Raw genomic sequence first — 23598 nt, 5'->3', positions numbered from 1 at the left:
CGGGGGGGGGACGCCACCCCCGCAGTACCTGCTGTTCAACGCATGGTGTCCAGGTGAGGGGGGGGGGGCTGCAAGGGGTCCAGGTGAGGGGGGGGCCTGCAGGGGTCCAGGTCTCTGACGGTCTCTCTGTTGCAGAGGACTCGGTGTTCATGCCTAACGAGGCGGAGCGGCAGGAGTACGTCCTCTCAGACTACGGGACCATCTACCAGGGATCAGTGGGGGCTCTGAGTCACAGGGACTGGGTCTACGGACAGGTACACACACACACACACACACACACACACACACTCACACACTTGCAGTATAATGAGTCCCACCTCCCCTGCAGTTTGAGCGGGGGATCCTGGACGCCTGCATCTACCTGCTGGACTCGGCCCGGATGCCGATCTCTAACCGCGGCGACGCCATCAAGCTGCTGCGGAAAGGCTCGGCCATGGTGAGGAACCCCAGATATATGCATGTAGACCTGGTCCAGAATTAGCCCCCTGACCTCTGACACCTTTGACCCCCCCAGATCAACTCCCAGGACGATAATGGGGTGTGTGTGGGGAACTGGAGCGAGGACTTCTCCTTGGGACGCCCCCCGACCTCCTGGACCGGCAGCGTGAGGATCCTGCAAGAGTACGCCAACACCGGGGTGCCCGTCAGCTTCGCCCAGTGCTGGGTGTTCGCTGGAGTCTTCAACACCTGTAAGACCCTCAACACACCATAGAGACAAGCTGCCGGGGTCTTGGCACCTGTTAGGCCCTCAACACACACCTGAGAGACACCCTGTTGGGGTCTCAGCACCTGTAAGACCCCCGGCTTAGGGGTTTCCTCTCTGATGGTTATGCTTCCCCTCACAGTCCTGCGCGCGCTGGGCATCCCGTGCCGAGTCATCACCAACTTTAACTCGGCTCACGACAACACAGGAAACCTGAAGACAGACCTAATCTTCAAGATGGACGGGTCCCCCGACGAACGCAACACCAGGGACTCCATCTGGTGGGTCAGAAGAACTACACACTGACACAAAAGAACTACACACTGACACAATACTTATCTGTCCTCCTCCTCCTCCTCCTCCTCCTCCTCCTCGTCAGGAACTACCACTGCTGGAACGAGGCCTTCGTCACCCGCCCGGACCTCCCTCCCGGCCTCGGAGGATGGCAGGTCGTGGACAGCACGCCTCAGGAGAGCAGCGACGGTAAGAGAACTACAAAGAGATGAAAAGGACTACAAACAGACCCAGGCAGTCACAGGTGTTCCTGTCCCCAGGTCATTACCGCTGTGGCCCCGCCCCTGTGGCCGCCATAAAGGAGGGCCTCCTGTGCCACCCGTACGACGCTGGCTTCGTCTTCGCTGAGGTCTCAGACCCTCCGGGGACACGTCAATGAGTCCTGCTGATTACTGATTACTGATTACTGATTACTGATTAGTGATTACTGATTACTGATTAGTGATTGCTGATTACTGATTACTGATTAGTGATTACTGATTAGTGATTGCTGATTAGTGATTACTGATTGCTGATTACTGATTAGTGATTACTGATTAGTGATTGCTGATTACTGATTACTGATTACTGATTACTGATTAGTGATTACTGATTAGTGATTGCTGATTAGTGATTACTGATTACTGATTAGTGATTACTGATTAGTGATTGCTGATTAGTGATTAGTGATTACTGATTACTGATTACTGATTAGTGATTACTGATTAGTGATTGCTGATTAGTGATTAGTGATTACTGATTAGTGATTAGTGATTACTGATTACTGATTACTGATTACTGATTACTGATTAGTGATTAGTGATTGCTGATTGCTGATTACTGATTACTGATTACTGATTAGTGATTACTGATTACTGATTACTGATTAGTGATTACTGATTAGTGATTGCTGATTAGTGATTAGTGATTACTGATTACTGATTAGTGATTACTGATTAGTGATTAGTGATTACTGATTACTGATTAGTGATTACTGATTAGTGATTACTGATTACTGATTAGTGATTACTGATTAGTGATTGCTGATTAGTGATTAGTGATTACTGATTACTGATTACTGATTAGTGATTACTGATTAGTGATTGCTGATTAGTGATTAGTGATTACTGATTAGTGATTAGTGATTGCTGATTAGTGATTGCTGATTAGTGATTACTGATTAGTGATTAGTGATTACTGATTACTGATTGCTGATTACTGATTACTGATTAGTGATTGCTGATTAGTGATTAGTGATTACTGATTACTGATTACTGATTACTGATTAGTGATTACTGATTAGTGATTGCTGATTAGTGATTAGTGATTACTGATTAGTGATTAGTGATTACTGATTAGTGATTACTGATTAGTGATTACTGATTAGTGATTGCTGATTACTGATTGCTGATTACTGATTACTGATTAGTGATTACTGATTAGTGATTAGTGATTAGTGATTACTGATTAGTGATTGCTGATTAGTGATTACTGATTAGTGATTACTGATTAGTGATTACTGATTACTGATTACTGATTAGTGATTAGTGATTGCTGATTAGTGATTAGTGATTACTGATTAGTGATTACTGATTACTGATTGCTGATTAGTGATTGCTGATTAGTGATTACTGATTACTGATTACTGATTAGTGATTACTGATTAGTGATTAGTGATTACTGATTACTGATTAGTGATTACTGATTAGTGATTACTGATTACTGATTAGTGATTACTGATTAGTGATTACTGATTAGTGATTACTGATTACTGATTAGTGATCACTGATTAGTGATTACTGATTACTGATTACTGATTACTGATTAGTGATTACTGATTAGTGATTGCTGATTAGTGATTACTGATTAGTGATTACTGATTACTGATTACTGATTACTGATTAGTGATTGCTGATTAGTGATTACTGATTACTGATTACTGATTGCTGATTAGTGATAACTGATTGCTGATTAGTGATTACTGATTACTGATTACTGATTACTGATTACTGATTGCTGATTAGTGATTACTGATTACTGATTACTGATTAGTGATTACTGATTAGTGATTAGTGATTACTGATTACTGATTAGTGATTACTGATTGCTGATTACTGATTACTGATTACTGATTAGTGATTACTGATTAGTGATTACTGATTAGTGATTACTGATTAGTGATCACTGATTAGTGATTACTGATTACTGATTACTGATTACTGATTAGTGATTACTGATTAGTGATTAGTGATTAGTGATTACTGATTACTGATTGCTGATTGCTGATTACTGATTGCTGATTAGTGATTGCTGATTAGTGATTACTGATTACTGATTACTGATTAGTGATTAGTGATTAGTGATTACTGATTACTGATTGCTGATTACTGATTGCTGATTAGTGATTGCTGATTAGTGATTACTGATTACTGATTACTGATTACTGATTAGTGATTACTGATTAGTGATTACTGATTACTGATTAGTGATTAGTGATTACTGATTACTGATTAGTGATTACTGATTAGTGATTAGTGATTACTGATTACTGATTAGTGATTACTGATTAGTGATTACTGATTACTGATTACTGATTAGTGATTACTGATTAGTGATTACTGATTAGTGATTACTGATTACTGATTAGTGATCACTGATTACTGATTACTGATTACTGATTACTGATTACTGATTAGTGATCACTGATTACTGATTAGTGATTACTGATTAGTGATTAGTGATTACTGATTACTGATTAGTGATTACTGATTAGTGATTACTGATTAGTGATTAGTGATTACTGATTACTGATTACTGATTGCTGATTGCTGATTACTGATTAGTGATTACTGATTAGTGATTAGTGATTAGTGATTGCTGATTAGTGATTACTGATTACTGATTAGTGATCACTGATTACTGATTACTGATTACTGATTACTGATTACTGATTAGTGATCACTGATTACTGATTAGTGATTACTGATTAGTGATTAGTGATTACTGATTACTGATTAGTGATTACTGATTAGTGATTACTGATTAGTGATTAGTGATTACTGATTACTGATTACTGATTGCTGATTACTGATTGCTGATTAGTGATTAGTGATTAGTGATTACTGATTAGTGATTGCTGATTACTGATTACTGATTACTGATTACTGATTAGTGATTGCTGATTACTGATTAGTGATTGCTGATTACTGATTACTGATTACTGATTGCTGATTACTGATTACTGATTGCTGATTACTGATTAGTGATTAGGGTTAGTGATTGCTGATTAGTGATTACTGATTAGTGATTGCTGATTAGTGATTAGTGATTAGTGATTGCTGATTACTGATTACTGATTGCTGATTACTGATTAGTGATTACTGATTAGTGATTGCTGATTAGTGATTACTGATTAGTGATTGCTGATTAGTGATTACTGATTAGTGATTGCTGATTACTGATTACTGATTGCTGATTACTGATTAGTGATTGCTGATTACTGATTACTGATTGCTGATTAGTGATTAGTGATTACTGATTGCTGATTAGTGATTAGTGATTACTGATTGCTGATTACTGATACTGATTACTGATTGCTGATTACTGATTACTGATTGCTGATTAGTGATTAGTGATTAGGGTTAGTGATTGCTGATTAGTGATTACTGATTAGTGATTGCTGATTAGTGATTACTGATTAGTGATTGCTGATTAGTGATTACTGATTAGTGATTGCTGATTACTGATTAGTGATTGCTGATTAGTGATTACTGATTGCTGATTACTGATTAGTGATTGCTGATTACTGATTAGTGATTGCTGATTACTGATTAGTGATTACTGATTAGTGATTAGTGATTGCTGATTACTGATTACTGATTAGTGATTAGTGATTAGTGATTGCTGATTACTGATTACTGATTAGTGATTACTGATTAGTGATTGCTGATTAGTGATTGCTGATTACTGATTGCTGATTACTGATTACTGATTGCTGATTACTGATTAGTGATTAGTGATTAGTGATTGCTGATTAGTGATTAGTGATTAGTGATTACTGATTGCTGATTAGTGATTAGTGATTACTGATTAGTGATTAGTGATTACTGATTAGTGATTGCTGATTACTGATTAGTGATTACTGATTAGTGATTACTGATTAGTGATTACTGATTGCTGATTACTGATTACTGATTGCTGATTACTGATTAGTGATTAGTGATTAGTGATTGCTGATTAGTGATTACTGATTAGTGATTACTGATTGCTGATTAGTGATTAGTGATTACTGATTAGTGATTGCTGATTGATGATTAGTGATTAGTGATACTGATTAGTGATTGCTGATTAGTGATTACTGATTAGTGATTAGTGATTAGTGATTGCTGATTGCTGATTAGTGATTAGTGATTACTGATTAGTGATTGCTGATTAGTGATTACTGATTACTGATTAGTGATTGCTGATTGCTGATTAGTGATTAGTGATTACTGATTAGTGATTACTGATTGCTGATTAGTGATTAGTGATTACTGATTAGTGATTGCTGATTAGTGATTACTGATTAGTGATTAGTGATTACTGATTACTGATTAGTGATTGCTGATTAGTGATTGCTGATTGCTGATTACTGATTACTGATTAGTGATTACTGATTAGTGATTAGTGATTACTGATTACTGATTAGTGATTAGTGATTGCTGATTACTGATTACTGATTAGTGATTAGTGATTACTGATTACTGATTACTGATTAGTGATTGCTGATTAGTGATTAGTGATTAGTGATTACTGATTAGTGATTGCTGATTACTGATTACTGATTACTGATTACTGATTGCTGATTAGTGATTAGTGATTACTGATTAGTGATTACTGATTACTGATTACTGATTAGTGATTACTGATTAGTGATTAGTGATTACTGATTACTGATTAGTGATTGCTGATTACTGATTAGCTGATTAGTGATTACTGATTAGTGATTAGTGATTACTGATTACTGATTACTGATTACTGATTACTGATTGCTGATTAGTGATTAGTGATTACTGATTAGTGATTACTGATTACTGATTACTGATTAGTGATTACTGATTAGTGATTAGTGATTACTGATTACTGATTAGTGATTGCTGATTACTGATTAGTGATTAGTGATTACTGATTACTGATTAGTGATTACTGATTACTGATTACTGATTACTGATTGCTGATTACTGATTGCTGATTAGTGATTAGTGATTACTGATTAGTGATTAGTGATTACTGATTAGTGATTACTGATTACTGATTACTGATTGCTGATTAGTGATTACTGATTACTGATTACTGATTACTGATTACTGATTGCTGATTGCTGATTAGTGATTAGTGATTAGTGATTACTGATTAGTGATTACTGATTAGTGATTAGTGATTACTGATTACTGATTACTGATTGCTGATTAGTGATTAGTGATTACTGATTACTGATTAGTGATTAGTGATTACTGATTACTGATTACTGATTAGTGATTACTGATTGCTGATTACTGATTACTGATTGCTGATTACTGATTAGTGATTAGTGATTAGTGATTAGTGATTACTGATTGCTGATTGCTGATTACTGATTAGTGATTAGTGATTACTGATTACTGATTACTGATTAGTGATTAGTGATTACTGATTAGTGATTAGTGATTACTGATTACTGATTACTGATTACTGATTACTGATTACTGATTAGTGATTAGTGATTACTGATTACTGATTACTGATTACTGATTACTGATTACTGATTAGTGATTAGTGATTACTGATTAGTGATTAGTGATTACTGATTAGTGATTACTGATTACTGATTAGTGATTAGTGATTAGTGATTACTGATTACTGATTACTGATTACTGATTGCTGATTACTGATTACTGATTAGTGATTAGTGATTGCTGATTACTGATTAGTGATTACTGATTACTGATTAGTGATTAGTGATTACTGATTACTGATTACTGATTAGTGATTACTGATTAGTGATTAGTGATTACTGATTAGTGATTACTGATTACTGATTAGTGATTAGTGATTAGTGATTACTGATTACTGATTACTGATTGCTGATTACTGATTAGTGATTAGTGATTAGTGATTGCTGATTGCTGATTGCTGATTACTGATTAGTGATTAGTGATTACTGATTAGTGATTACTGATTACTGATTACTGATTAGTGATTAGTGATTAGTGATTAGTGATTGCTGATTGCTGATTGCTGATTACTGATTACTGATTAGTGATTAGTGATTACTGATTAGTGATTGCTGATTGCTGATTAGTGATTACTGATTAGTGATTACTGATTACTGATTAGTGATTAGTGATTGCTGATTGCTGATTACTGATTAGTGATTAGTGATTACTGATTAGTGATCACTGATTACTGATTAGTGATTACTGATTACTGATTAGTGATTAGTGATTACTGATTACTGATTACTGATTAGTGATTGCTGATTAGTGATTACTGATTAGTGATTACTGATTACTGATTAGTGATTAGTGATTGCTGATTAGTGATTACTGATTAGTGATTACTGATTACTGATTAGTGATTAGTGATTACTGATTAGTGATTGCTGATTGCTGATTGCTGATTAGTGATTAGTGATTACTGATTAGTGATTACTGATTGCTGATTAGTGATTAGTGATTACTGATTACTGATTACTGATTAGTGATTAGTGATTACTGATTACTGAATAGTGATTACTGATTAGTGATTGCTGATTGCTGATTAGTGATTGCTGATTGCTGATTAGTGATTAGTGATTACTGATTAGTGATAACTGATTAGTGATTACTGATTACTGATTACTGATTAGTGATTACTGATTACTGATTAGTGATTAGTGATTAGTGATTGCTGATTACTGATTGCTGATTGCTGATTGCTGATTACTGATTAGTGATTAATGATTACTGATCAGTGATTACTGATTAATGATTAACGGTTAGTGATTAGTGATTGCTGATTGCTGATTAATGATTAATGATTACTGATCAGTGATTACTGATTAATGATTAACGGTTAGTGATTAGTGATTAATGATTAATGATTAGTGATTAGTGATTAATGATTAGTGATCTGATGTTCTTCAGGTGAATAGCGATGTGGTCTTCCATAAGAGGGACCGCTACGGCACGCTGACCCCCTTCAGGGTGGAGAAGACCTACATCGGGCATTCTATTTTCACCAAGGCAGTGGGCAGCAGCAGCCCCTCTGACATCACACACACCTACAAGCACACTGAAGGTAAGAGACACACACACACACACAATCACACACACACACACACACACACACACACACACACACACACACACACACACACACACACACACACACACACACACACACACACACACACACACACAACTACCAGTATCCTGAAGGTAACACACTTCCTGTTACCTGGCGCTACAGGTAGTGCAGAGGACGCCAGGACGATGTCCCGGGCCGAGGAGTACGGCTGTGTGAGGGATCCACTCCGACGTCCCGGAGACTCAGCTGTCTGTGCTCATCAATGCTGCACAGGTAGCTACCCTGGCCCACCTGGCTCAGCTACCTCCTCCTTCCTCTGCAGCAGATCACAGCAGTACACAGTAGTACACAGTAGTACACAGCAGTACACAGCAGTACACAGTAGTACACAGCAGTACACAGCAGTACACAGTAGTACACAGCAGTACACAGTAGTACACAGTAGTACACAGTAGTACACAGTAGTACACAGCAGTACACAGTAGTACACAGCAGTACACAGTAGTACACGTAGTACACAGTAGTACACAGCAGTACACAGTAGTACACAGTAGTACACAGCAGTACACAGCAGTACACAGTAGTCACAGTAGTACACAGTAGTACACAGCAGTATTGAACAGGGTGTGTACCTGTGCTCCAGGTGTACCTGGGTCAGGGATGTAGTCCTGCAGGTGGAATTCACGAACCAGGGCGATGCCTCCAGAACCATCCAGGCTCACCTGGCGGAGCCGTTGTTTACTACACCGGGGTCATAGCCAATCGGCTCAGAGACCGCACCTTCACACCGTCACCGTGCCGGCCAATGAGAGTGAGCCTCCTCACACACACACACACACACACACACACACACACACACACACACACACACACACACACACACACACACACACACACACACCCACACACACACACACACACACCAATCACTGCTCGTATTATCACACCTGGAGTAACCAGCTGCAGTTACACAGAGAGGCCAGTTCAGTTGGAGCCAGCAGACTTTATATCCACTTCACCTGCTATTTTCCTTTTTATTTCTTGTTGATTTTACCTGTTTTAATTTATTCCTACCTTTTTATTGAAGCTGCTGTGAGGTGGGAAGAGCGTAGGTTAGAGGAGTCCCAGAGCGGGGGAGGGTACACCCCCTCGGCGGGGCCTCTAGCTTCTGCTTGCACTCATTGGTGACGGACTCAGTCCAGAGGCCAATCCAGTGACAGACCCAGAAGCTGGTGAGACCTGAAGACTCACCAAACCTCACCTGCAGGTAACAAATCATTTAGATAATATATAAAATATATAATATATTATAATATAAATATATATATTTATTTATATTATATATATTATATACCTTTATTTATTATAATAATAAGGTTTATAATATATAGATTAACTTTTTATTAAATACCTCTCATATTATATAATATATATATTATATATTTATTTTATATATATATATCAATATATATATAATATATTATTATATTTGTAGGTTTTTATATATAATAAATATATTTTATATACCTTATAATATATTTTTTATTTTATAATTAAGAGTATCATAGAATTATTATTCATATACCTTATATAATATATAATATATATATTATATATAATATATTATATATATAAGGTATATAATGATATATATATATCTATAATATATTTATATATTAATATATTATTATATAATATTTAATATATATATTATATATAATAAGGTATTCGATATATATTTTATTATTATTATTTATACCTAATATTAAAAATCATAATTTATATTTTTATATATATATATTATATAATATAAGGTATATATTATATTATCATATATAATTTTTATATTATATTTAAGAATATTATATATAATTATTCTAAATATATATATTATATTTAAATAAAGGTTTATAATATATATATAATATATTTTATTATTATACACTTACCTTATAATATAATATATATATTATAATTATAAAGGTATTATATCCCTATATCATATGTCTCTGTGCTCCTGAAGGCTGAGCGGGGCTCTCACGGTGGGCCAGAGGTGATGGGTAGTTTCCAGTCTCCGTTAACAAACTCGTTCAGCTTCCCCTGCAGAACGTCCAGCTGACCATGGAGGGGCCCAGGCCTCATGAGCAGCTGCTCCAGATACTACAGGTACACACACACACACACACACACACACACACATTTCTTATGGTGTGTGTATTTATTTTGATTTGTTCTTATTTTATTTCAGTATTTATTTTTTAGTGTTGAAGTGCTTTTTTATTATTTGTTTCATCCCCCCACCCCCGTGATATAACCATTGAAACCGGGGGCTGAGATCTTCTGGACGGAGTCCTTTCTCCTCGGCTGGAGGGCTACAGGGTCTTGGTGGGCGTGATGGACTGCAGCAACCTCAGACAGGGGGTAAAACCCCCCCACCCTCACCTGTATTCACAGCGTTATAATACCCATAATAAACAGGACAGCTCTATTAAAAATACATGAAGAGAGAAACGTTAAATCACAAACCGTTACATATCATTAGTTTTATTATTTCATCTTTATTAATATTATAATAAATAATGTGTATCATTATTATTTATTATGTTATTTATTTCTTATTATTACTATTTTTGTAATTATTTATCTGTATCATTATTATTTATTATTGTTATTTATTCTTATTACTGTTGTTGTTATTATTTATCTGTATATTATTTATTATTGTTATTTATTTACTTATTACTTATTATTACTATTGTTGTTAATTAATTTTTCTAGTTTCTCATTACTTATTTTTATTGTTATTTATTTATTATTATTAAACTTTTGTTGTCTACTTATTTATCTGTATTATTATTATTTATTGTTGTATTTTATTTTATTTTACTTTTGTTTGTTATTATTTATCTGTATTTTTATTATTTATTATTGTTATTTATTATTATTATTACTATTGTTGTTATTATTTATCTGTATTATTATTTTATTTTGTATTTATTTTTATTATACTATTGTTGTTATTATTTATCTGTATTATTATTATTTATTGTTATTTATTATTATTACTATTGTTGTTTATTATTTTATTGTTATTATTTATATTACTATTGTTGTATTATTATCGTATTATATTTATTGTTTATTTATTTCTATATTACTATTTTGTTATTATTTTCTGTTATTATTTATTATGTTATTTATTATTATTTTATTTCTATTGTGTTATATTTATCTGTATTATTATTTATTTATTGTTATTTATTTATTATTATTACTATTGTTGTTATTATTTATCTGTATTATTATTTATTTATTGTTATTTATTATTATTACTATTGTTGTTATTATTTATCTGTATTATTATTTATTATTGTTATTTATTATTATTACTATTGTTGTTATTATTTATCTGTATTATTATTTATTTATTGTTATTTATTTATTATTATTACTATTGTTGTTATTATTTATCTGTATTATTATTTATTTATTGTTATTTATTATTATTACTATTGTTGTTATTATTTATTATTGTTATTTATTTCTTTATTGTTATTGTTATTATTAATTTACTGGTTGGGTTCTCAGGTTTGCGGAGTGGCTTTTGTCACCATCACCGCCTGAGATGATTGGTCCACAGAGATGTGACCCCGCCCCTCTTCACTTTTCCACCAATCACAGCTGCTTCAAACTTCACTTCAGTGATTTCAATTCTGCTTTCATTTCCTTTAAATACCAGGAGGTCAGATTGCTTCAGTCGGAGGATTGAGGGATATTCTATTTCACTAAGTCTCCTTAAAGTATCCATATTAGTTAAAGAGTTTTAATAATACTTTATTCTGCAAATTTAAAAACATTTTACTGTGAGTTTATTTCAGTAGAACAAGTTTTAAGGCAAACATAGACATATATTATATAAATATAATACTGAGGTAAATATTGGACATAATACAAATATTATCTTAAGTGAAAATGATTCTGTTCTTTAGAGACAAAATATCCCATTCATTAAACATTTAAAAGAAACTACGAACATGTAATTATTTAGGGTTTAGTAAAACAAGTCAAGTTTAAAGGACAAAAAAATACAGACTTTACTTTGTGTAGATGAAAATCAATGAAACAGTCCTGAACTAATGAGAGAACATATCCTTGAGGAGCTGCGTGCAGGTAGACCCTCCTCTGTCTGATTTATAATCACTTTAATCACCTTCTTCATTTCAGGATGACATTAAATGTCATTCAATCTTTTACTTCACTCTTATGTTAATGAAACCCTTTCTACTACTAATAAAAGCAGACTCCAAACCAAACCCTGTCGAAGGCTTTTATGACTTCTCATTTATTTCTTATTTTTGCCAATAATGTAATTTGTTGTTATTTTGTAAAACACTATATATATATATATTATTCATATTATAATGCTACTTAATATGTTGTATTTTTATATTGGATCTGTGATGTAATAATAAAAATGATCAGAAAATATAATAGATACTCCACTAGAGCAACAGCGACAGCAGTCACCTTATTTACTACACCTTAAAAGCTTCTAACTTTTTTAAACATCAACATGTACAGTGGCCCTGAGAGTCAAAATACATTTCACAAACAGTGAGTAAGAGTCCTGCAGAAGGATATTCATCTCTTAGGAGGATCTGATCAGGCAGAAACAGACACTGACACACACACACACACACAAGCAGCTAACGGCATTACATCACTAATCCAATCACTGCTTTTCACCTCAACGGGCCACTTTTCAATTCAAATTAATCCATTGAGAGACAACAAGCCCATCTCACACACACACACACACACACACACACACACACACACACACACACACACACACACACACACACACACTCACCCTGCTGTTACCTCTAGATGTAAGGAAGTGAAGTGCCTAAACAAACACTGCATGTTTAAACTGAGATGTATTCATAGAGAGTTATTGGTAAACTCTTCATCGGCAGGCCCCGTTTAAACCCTGCAGTCAGCAGTCTGTGTGTGTGTGTGTGTGTGTGTGTGTGTGTGTGTGTGTGTGTGTGTGTGTGTGTGTGTGTTTGCGTGTGTGTCTTTGTCGGTCAACACCCCCATCCCCCGACGACAGCAACAGGTGAGCTGTCGTCGTCACGGTATCTAATGTATCAGCATCACAAAACTGGTCTGTCCAGATACCACACACACACACACACACACACACACACACACACACACACACACACACACACACACACACACACACACACACACACACACACACACACACACACACAGTGCTCTCCAGACTATACAGTGAGGACATTTTCCTCTTGAAAAGGATAAAAAAAAACTGTGCGACCAACAATCCCTCCTTTATTATAAAAACCTGTTGCAACATTTTTAGAGACAGAAGAAGAAGTGACTGCTCTCTGGCCTTGTAAGTGCAGGAGTGCAACATTGAGTGCATCAAACTGCAGGAACGTCAGCCCCCCCCCCTGCTCCTGAACCCCCTCTCTTTGACCTGTAGTCTCCTCACTGAGATACAGCAGCATTGAAAGCAACGTGGTGAGTTCAGGGTCAGCTGCCTCTCCTCGTCTCTGAGCGTCGGCCTGCAGGCAAACAACTGTTAGCCACAAATCATCCGTCATTGGGAACCGGTTCCCCCCTCCCCCCCGCTCACACTTTCTCTCTGCAGAGGAGGAGGAGGAGGAAAAGATCTGCAGAGCTTGGCAACAGCTTAAAAAGTGGCTTAAATAGAGCCTGAATTAAGTGCATTGAACTACAAATATGGCCGACACATCTTCACCTCCTGCTCCTTCGGGAGCTGCACGATAGCTGCCCACTGCTCCTTGTATAGGATGGGTTAAATGCAGAGGACCAATTTCACTGTGTGTGCGCTGCTGTGTGCATGTGACAATAAAGAGGGTTTCATCCTCCCATTCTATTTCTATCTTCTATCTTCAAAAACATCTCTTTCACACCTGAGAGTCTGTTATGTTTCACAGAGAGACAGATGTCAACAGGCTGTGTGGTTGTGTGGAATAGTTTGTAAACACACAGAGCCAAACAGACAACAGGAACGCATTAAACCACAAAAATGGAGGAGGAGGAGGAGGAGGAGGAGGAGGAGGAGGAGGAGGAGGAGAGGCATCCCTAAAGTGAGCAGCAGATCTGCAGAGATCTTGAGAAGAGTGGACACAGTTGTTGATGAAACCCTCCTCCTCCTCCTCCTCCATCATCATTGGAGCGTTGTCTGGACAGGCAGTGGTCACATGACACCAACACCTGTCAGTGGGGGGGGGGGGGAGATGCCCAGCACATGCTGTTTCCTGAGCTCTAAAACCACATGTGCTTCTCCTCTTCTTCTCCTGGAGAAAGAGAGAGAGAGGTGTCTGAGAGGAGAAAGGGAGAGAAGAGCTCCTCGGTCATGTTTGTTGTCCAATGCATTCTTAACAACTGCGGCTTGTTTCACAGCTTTTTCCTCTGTGAAACTTTAAAATCTCTCAGGTGTGAAAGAGATGTGTTTTAAGGAGCAGGAGGTGGAGATGTGTCGGCCATGTTTGTAGTTCATTGCACTTAATCTGTGTAGCTCTGTCCCCATGCTTCCTGTAAATGCCCCAGTGTTCACTGGCTCATTTTAACCTCTATTTCCAGACTCTGCACACTTTGGGGATGCCTCTCCTCCTCCTCCCCCCCTCCCCTCCTCTCCCCTCTCCCCCCTCCTGGATGAATGGATGAGTCCTCCCTTTTGTTGGCGATGGGTTGTTGCCAGGCGATGCCTCCATGGTTACGGTCCGATAAATAACATCACACTCTCCTCAGTGAGAGAGAGAGAGAGAGAGTGAGAGTACGAGAGAGTGTGAGAGAGACAGACAGAGAGAGAGAGAGAGAAAGAGAGAGAGAGGGGCTTTTATTTTGAAAAGCTTCTAACTTTTTTAAACATCAACATGTACAGTGGCCCTGAGAGTCAAAATACATTTCACAAACAGTGAGTAAGAGTCCTGCAGAAGGATATTCATCTCTTAGGAGGATCTGATCAGGCAGAAACAGACACTGACACACACACACACACACACACACACACACACACACACACACACACAAGCAGCTAACGGCATTACATCACTAATCCAATCACTGCTTTTCACCTCAACGGGCCACTTTTCAATTCAAATTAATCCATTGAGAGACAACAAGCCCATCTCACACACACACACACACACACACACACACACACACACACACACACACACACACACACACACACACACACACACACACACACACACACACACACACACCACTCAGCTTTGTGTTTACTTCAATCCTTAGCTACAAAGGAAAGAAAGATGATAACCCTAAACCTGCATGTCAGCATGCTACTGCTAGCCTTTAGCTCACTTTCCTTCCAGTCTTTATGCTAAGCTACACTACGCTGAGTCCATCCAGGCTTCAGAGAGATAGTTTCATACATTAACAGAAGGAGAAAGAGCATCCTCTATCTAAATCCATGTCTTTAACTCTTTTAAGGTGATTTTATTTGACTCTAAAGTGGTTTCACCCTCACCCTGCTGTTACCTCTAGATGTAAGGAAGTGAAGTGCCTAAACAAACACTGCATGTTTAAACTGAGATGTATTCATAGAGAGTTATTGGTAAACTCTTCATCGGCAGGCCCCGTTTAAACCTGCAGTCAGCAGTCTGTGTGTGTGTGTGTGTGTGTGTGTGTGTGTGTGTGTGTGTGTGTGTGTGTGTGTGTGTAGTTAAATAACTGGTGTCATGCTCTCACTAAATTTAAACTTTGATTGTTAACTTGAGTCTCCTCGCTGCTCCTCTTCTTCTTCTCTCACATTCCTGCCAGGCCTCCATCTCCAGAGACTCCTCCCCCTCATCCTCCTCCCCCTTCTCCCCCCTCCCCTGCAGGCTCTCTGGCTGGTTCAGCCTGTTGCTGCTGATGGAGGAGGAGGGGCGGCTCTGAGGCATGCAGAAGTCTGAGATGCTCCTCACTTCCTGCAGCGTGAAGTTAACCCTCCTTTAAAACCTTTATCTTTAAGGGTAAAGAAACCCCCTTAAAACCTCTAAAGATAAAGTAAACCCTTAAAACCTCTAAAGATAAAGTAAACCCTTAAAACCTCTAAAGATAAAGTAAACCCTTAAAACCTCTAAAGTTAAAGTAAACCCTTAAAACATCTAAAGATAAAGTAAACCCTTAAAACCTCTAAAGATAAAGTAAACCCTTAAAACCTCTAAAGATAAAGTAAACCCTTAAAACCTCTAAAGATAAAGTAAACCCTTAAAACCTCTAAAGTTAAAGTAAACCCTTAAAACCTCTAAAGATAAAGTAAACCCTTAAAACCTCTAAAGTTAAAGTAAACCCTTAAAACATCTAAAGATAAAGTAAACCCTTAAAACCTCTAAAGATAAAGTAAACCCTTAAAACCCCTAAAGATAAAGTAAACCCTTAAAACCTCTAAAGATAAAGTAAACCCTTAAAACCTCTAAAGTTCAAGTAAACCCTTAAAACCTCTAAAGATAAAGTAAACCCTTAAAACCCCTAAAGATAAAGTAAACCCTTAAAACCTCTAAAGATAAAGTAAACCCTTAAAACATCTAAAGATAAAGTAAACCCTTAAAACCCCTAAAGATAAAGTAAACCCTTAAAACATCTAAAGATAAAGTAAACCCTTAAAACCCCTAAAGATAAAGTAAACCCTTAAAACCCCTAAAGATAAAGTAAACCCTTAAAACATCTAAAGATAAAGTAAACCCTTAAAACCTCTAAAGTTCAAGTAAACCCTTAAAACCTCTAAAGATAAAGTAAACCCTTAAAACCTCTAAAGTTCAAGTAAACCCCTAAAACCTCTAAAGATAAAGTAAACCCTTAAAACCTCTAAAGTTAAAGTAAACCCTTAAAACCTCTAAAGTTCAAGTAAACCCTTAAAACATCTAAAGATAAAGTAAACCCTTAAAACCTCTAAAGATAAAGTAAACCCTTAAAACCCCTAAAGATAAAGTAAACCCTTAAAACCTCTAAAGATAAAGTAAACCCTTAAAACCTCTAAAGATAAAGTAAACCCTTAAAACCTCTAAAGATAAAGTAAACCCTTAAAACCCCTAAAGATAAAGTAAACCCTTAAAACCTCTAAAGATAAAGTAAACCCTTAAAACCTCTAAAGATAAAGTAAACCCTTAAAACCCCTAAAGATAAAGTAAACCCTTAAAACCTCTAAAGATAAAGTAAACCCTTAAAACCTCTAAAGATAAAGTAAACCCTTAAAACCTCTAAAGTTAAAGTAAACCCTTAAAACCTCTAAAGTTAAAGTAAACCCTTAAAACCTCTAAAGTTAAAGTAAACCCTTAAAACCTCTAAAGATAAAGTAAACCCTTAAAACCTCTAAAGATAAAGTAAACCCTTAAAACCTCTAAAGATAAAGTAAACCCTTAAAACCTCTAAAGTTAAAGTAAACCCTTAAAACCTCTAAAGATAAAGTAAACCCTTAAAACCCCTAAAGATAAAGTAAACCCTTAAAACATCTAAAGATAAAGTAAACCCTTAAAACCTCTAAAGATAAAGTAAACCCTTAAAACCTCTAAAGATAAAGTAAACCCTTAAAACCTCTAAAGTTCAAGTAAACCCTTAAAACCTCTAAAGATAAAGTAAACCCTTAAAACCTCTAAAGATAAAGTAAACCCTTAAAACCTCTAAAGTTCAAGTAAACCCTTAAAACCTCTAAAGTTAAAGTAAACCCTTAAAACCTCTAAAGTTCAAGTAAACCCTTAAAACATCTAAAGATAAAGTAAACCCTTAAAACCCCTAAAGATAAAGTAAACCCTTAAAACCTCTAAAGATAAAGTAAACCCTTAAAACCTCTAAAGATAAAGTAAACCCTTAAAACCTCTAAAGATAAAGTAAACCCTTAAAACCTCTAAAGATAAAGTAAACCCTTAAAACCTCTAAAGTTCAAGTAAACCCTTAAAACCTCTAAAGATAAAGTAAACCCTTAAAACCTCTAAAGATAAAGTAAACCCTTAAAACCTCTAAAGATAAAGTAAACCCTTAAAACCTCTAAAGATAAAGTAAACCCTTAAAACCTCTAAAGTTCAAGTAAACCCTTAAAACCTCTAAAGTTCAAGTAAACCCTTAAAACCTCTAAAGTTCAAGTAAACCCTTAAAACCCCTAAAGATAAAGTAAACCCTTAAAACCTCTAAAGATAAAGTAAACCCTTAAAACCTCTAAAGTTCAAGTAAACCCTTAAAACCTCTAAAGTTCAAGTAAACCCTTAAAACCTCTAAAGTTCAAGTAAACCCTTAAAACCCCTAAAGATAAAGTAAACCCTTAAAACCCCTAAAGATAAAGTAAACCCTTAAAACCTCTAAAGTTCAAGTAAACCCTTAAAACCTCTAAAGATAAAGTAAACCCTTAAAACCTCTAAAGATAAAGTAAACCCTTAAAACCCCTAAAGATAAAGTAAACCCTTAAAACATCTAAAGTTAAAGTAAACCCTTAAAACCTCTAAAGATAAAGTAAACCCTTAAAACTTCTAAAGGTAAATTAAAAGCCCTTAAAGTAAAGTGGGAGGACTGGGTATGCCTGTAGTTTGGTGAGGCCTTTCACCTGATTCCCTCTTTAAACACTCACAGTCAGACCAGTAAACCCACTATGAAACCAGTAAAGTCGCCTTGAGACGTTTAAATGAAGGCTCAAGGGAAGTGATTCCACCTTAAAGCTAAGACTGGGTGTTTCCAGGACTTTAGTTTGAGCTTAAAGGAGTGTAAACATGCTCAGAGTTTGGGATGCTCCTCATGCTACACGCACAGGTCATGTATGTTAGTGGGTAAGGGAAGGTGATGCAACACTCTGTTAAAGTGTGGTAAACCCACCTTACAATGATGAATAAAGTCATAAACATAGTAATTCAACCTAAAAACAATAAATAAAAGTAACTGCATGTTGACTTTAAGGTGGAATTACTTCACTTTTACTTATTTATGCATCTATGTTTATACTTTATTTAAAGCTTTTTATTGAACAAGGAGACTCTAAATATTAGTCAGCATTTTATTCAGTCCTTTATTTTTAACACAGGATTTAACACACACAGCTTTATTTACTTGTTTTAAATGGCATTAACCAGTTTTTATGAGAAAACAAGAGTTTATAATCACACAGACTGGATTATTGTACCCCTTTTCCTCTTAAAATGCCTTTATTATAATCTGCAGTGTTATAAAAGTTAATCCCAGCTGGAAACACTTTATTAATGTTCTTTATTTCGGATGAAAAACACTTTTCAAAATGAAGGTCCTCACTGCTTCTTCCAGGCTGACGGTTGGCAGCCTCTCGTCCTTACAAACTCTCGCGAGATCTCTCTCTAACCTTGCCTATAGTTTGCTTCGAAACCTCGCGAGAGCTGGCTTCAGCTGCCGCTACAGTGAGTGAGGGGCTGCAGCTTCTTATCTTCCAGCACCTTCAAAAACTCCCCGAGAGAGAAAGCTGTAAACTGGATCCGGAGAGCCGCAGAGGGGTTTTCAGGGGTCTGGATCAGAGAGGAGGAGGGGCTAAAGTCTCTCAGGTGAGGCTTTAACTCACCTTTAACTCTCTGATCATTAAAGGACACACTGTTGCGCGTGCAGTCAGTCAAAGAGTGGTTCTGCTCCAGGTCCGGGTCTTCTGTGCGCCGTCGAGGTTTCGACCATCCCTTTGGAGAGGGGGGGGGGGGGGGGTAATCCGGTATCTGTGCGTAAAGAGGAGATGCTTGGTGGCCACGTCCCCTTGGAGACTGGAGACAGACACGTGATGAGCTTTACTGATCAGGGTTAGAGACGCAGCGCGAGCTCCCACACCGCGGCGCACACAGGACAGCCGAGAAAAGTCCGGAAAAAGTCCCGGAAAGCTGCTTTTACCGAGCTTTTTCTCCCGGGAGAGGAGAGAGGAAGAGGTGGAGGAGGGAGGAGGAAGAGGAGGAGGAGGAGGAAACAGGAGTAAAGTTTGTCCAAGTTTGCACATCCCTTCGGAAACGCCATTTTGATTCCTCTCCTCTCCGGAACGAGTCTCTCAGCCTCCGTTCTTCTTCTTCTCCTGTTTTTATTTTTGACCATCATCATCATCCCTTCCTTTTTATCTTCCCCCCTCCTCACCCCCATCATCATCATCATCATCACCACCCTCACCCCCCCACCTTCATCAGCCTCGCCACGATGTCTCGGCGCAAGCAGCCCAACCCGAACAGAGTGCACCGTAAGTCCTTTTCTTCCACTTTACGCACACTTTACGCACTGTTTGTCGATGTTTGGAGGGGAGGGGGGGTTCACTCTAAAGTGTGTGTTTTTATGGGGCAGTTTTCTCAGCGCGGGGGGAGGGTTTTTTCCTCTCATCCTCTCGCTTCCTAGTTTGATGCGCATCCAAGCGGTGGAATTCAGCTCTTCCTCATTCTCAACTAACTTCAGCTCCAACTCTTCAGCCCCCCCCACACACACACACACAGAGGGCATATTTTTGGAGGGGTTATGAGCAGTTTTCTCGGTGAGGAGGGGGGAGTAGGGGCGGATGGTGGTGGTGGTGGTGGGGGTGGGGGGGGGGGGGGGGTTCAAAGTCTGCTGTGGCCGGGTTTGAGCATCATATCTCGGCTGCACTTTGGCCGGAGTCTCGCTGCTGGAGCCATGTGTAAAAGTTGGAGGCAGAGCGGAGCCGCTTCCGGTGGGAGCCTTCACAATAAAAGCACCTGTTGCTGATGGAGGGGGTTCAGTGAGATAAATGACCTTGTGGTGCAGGACCTGCTGGTTCTGTCTGGAGTGAGGGTCATGGAGAGAAGCGTCCCTCTGCTGCCTTCAGGGTCCTCTGGGTTTTAGATATCACTGTGTCTTTAGATCCAGATCTCTGCTGGTTGTTGCTTTTTTTCTTTAAACCGGTTTATCCACTTTACCCAGTGTTTATGTAGAGATGCTTAAGGACACAGTGTGCAGAAGGGAAGCGGTTCTGACAGGAGGGCTTCCTCTTAGTGCAGAAACTCTGGCAGGAGGGGGTACAGAATATAAAGTATAAGTTGCATAATGCTTTCTCTCTCTGGTGATATTGTTCATTTATTGGTGATAGTGCATGATATTATATTACTGCTATAGATAAACAACAGGAGGCCCTTTTAGGAGTTTATTTAGCTCATTTTCACAATATTTATCAAATGAATGCACATGGAAAGACATAAATAATATAATGCATTGAATCAATTATCGATACAAATAAAGAAAGTAAATGGCTTTTAAAACAATAATGCTTAAAATCGTAATAATCAAACTTCAAATCCAGCTTCACAATTATAACTATCTGTAATATTAACTCACTAACATGTATTTCATTTGATTTAAACCCTTGAACCAACTTTAGCTGTCATTTCATCTATAAATGCATGCGGTGCTCAGACTCTTACTCTGAAGGGCGGATCTCCTCGCTTCCGGTGCGAGTCTATCAGCCGCCAGCTTCCCCCCCACCTCGGTGACCTTGCTCAGACACATTTCGCCTCAAACACTCGTTACTTCCTGCCCCCCCCCCCCCCCCCACCCCCCACCCCACCCCTTCAGATCGGTCTGGATCTGCTCCTCTTCTCCTCACATCTTCCTTTACTCTGTGCCCCCCCCACCCCCACCGCCTTGCAGCGACGGGACGCCTGTTGCATCCCCCCCTCCCCCCTCTGTTTCATCACAACTTCCATTTTACTCTCCGAGATGTATCTCCTGTTAACTCCCTTAAAACACCTTAGAATCTCCCTTAGACTTCCCTTAAGTCACACAGAGTTACTAAGACGTCCCTAACATTCAAAGCAGGTCACTGTTCTAACTCCAGGAGAGTAAAACCTGCCCTAAAGCTTCCATAAACTCCCTGTAACTAACAGGAAGCACTTCTGAAGACCTTTTTAAAATAAGGTACCAGATGCGTTTAAAAGGATAATAATATTCACTTTAAACTCCTTTAAATGTCTTTATTCTGGTGCTGGGTGAAGGAGAATAGAAAGGTAAGCGTGATGACGTTTTTAAAAACACTCTCAGGAAGACTATCCGAATACTGCAAAATAAAAGCCTCATAATATTTAGTGAAGTGTAATGAAAGCCTTTAGAGCCGAGCAGTCTCAGTGGGCAGGAGACCTGTAAGACGTCTCTGTGATGGTTTCTATATTCCAGCTTATCATCAACTGAGTGAATGATTGACAGGCTGTGCAGATATCTCTTTGTCTCGTTCAATCATTACTGCATTTCTCAGAGGAACTTTAACCCCAGTTTACTCTCTGACAGCAGCTCTCTCTAAGACTCTGAAGTGTTCCTGTGGTTTACTGCACATCCTAACACTTTCTCCTCCTTTATATCCCTCTTTAATTCCTCTGTAATCCCTCTTTGATCCATCAAACAGCTTGTATTTCTGCTACCAGACCTCAGTGACGTCCCTATGGAACACTGGCGCTGCTATTGGCTAGCGCTCCAACACATTGTATGTGATAGGCTAAGAAGGCTAAGGGGCGGGACATCTCTGGGCGGTTGATCAATCACAACAGGGTTTTAATTCACTGGCTTATTCTCTGCTGTATTCTTACAGATAGGGGACATGTATCACTCCTGGGTGCTCCTCCAGCAGGCGGATGATGTCCGTACAGCATCTCCTCTCTGAGTCATGTGTTTCTGACTCTATATCCGACCTCAGGAGGTCTCTGGACATCATCCTGCTTATTGATACTAACAGTGTTTTCTATCAGTTATAAATCCTTTTCTAGTGAATACACAACCTCATTTACCCCTTAAAGGTCTTTCTCATCCAAAAGTGTGTTTAAAAGTGGATTTCTGTCGGTTAATAGTGAGTTTATGGCAGTTTTTACTCCTACGCTCTAAAGCCCTGAGGCCCTGCTGAGGCTCTGTCTTTAATCTGTGCAGATGGAGGGTGAGAGTCTGCAGGGCTTTTATTTTGTAGTATCTGTGTCCTGGTTTCCTGTTTCATCTTCACTGTGTGTGTGTGTGTGTGTGTGTGTGTGTGTGTGTGTGTGTGTGTGTGTGTGTGTGTGTGTGTGTGTGTGTGTGTGTGTGTGTGTGTGTGTGTTCTGTGGTGGTGGAAATTTTAACATGCTGACGGCTGATGATGTAGTGGATGATCACACACACACACACACAAAGAGTGTCTTGTGTCCGGCGGTCTTCCTCTGTTCTGAGTCCTCTTTTATTTTTTGTGCATGCACACACACACTCCTCTGTCATCACCAACAGAGCAGCTTGTATGATAAATGTAAACTATATTAGAAGTTGAGGATCAATTTCTGTAAATCATCAGGGCCGATAATAGGTGTGTGTGTGTG

The 23598-nt window shown here is 37.9% G+C and overlaps 2 protein-coding genes across 2 annotated transcripts in view; both read left to right on the top strand.

Annotated features, from left to right (window-relative positions):
- Positions 1–30: 30 nt before the first annotated feature.
- On the top strand, positions 31–9095 carry LOC134858017 (coagulation factor XIII A chain-like). The gene is made up of 10 exons (XM_063873854.1): positions 31–53; positions 136–254; positions 329–436; positions 515–689; positions 846–984; positions 1083–1186; positions 1258–1346; positions 8119–8272; positions 8444–8554; positions 8925–9095. Exons 2-10 carry the CDS (start codon positions 150–152, stop codon positions 8945–8947), a joined length of 1008 nt encoding a protein of 335 aa, XP_063729924.1. The 5' UTR covers positions 31–53; positions 136–149; the 3' UTR covers positions 8948–9095.
- A 10628-nt stretch (positions 9096–19723) lies between these two features.
- Positions 19724–23598, top strand: part of LOC134883949 (ras-responsive element-binding protein 1-like) — a 49771-nt gene continuing 45896 nt past the window's right edge. Inside the window, 1 exon segment of the mRNA XM_063912475.1 lies at positions 19724–20507. Coding sequence (XP_063768545.1) covers positions 20468–20507 — 40 coding nt within the window. The 5' untranslated portion in view covers positions 19724–20467.

This window comes from Eleginops maclovinus, chromosome 21 (genome assembly GCF_036324505.1).
Source record: "Eleginops maclovinus isolate JMC-PN-2008 ecotype Puerto Natales chromosome 21, JC_Emac_rtc_rv5, whole genome shotgun sequence".
NCBI classification, from domain to species: Eukaryota; Metazoa; Chordata; class Actinopteri; order Perciformes; family Eleginopidae; genus Eleginops; species Eleginops maclovinus.
This window is presented reverse-complemented; position numbering and strand designations above follow the sequence as displayed.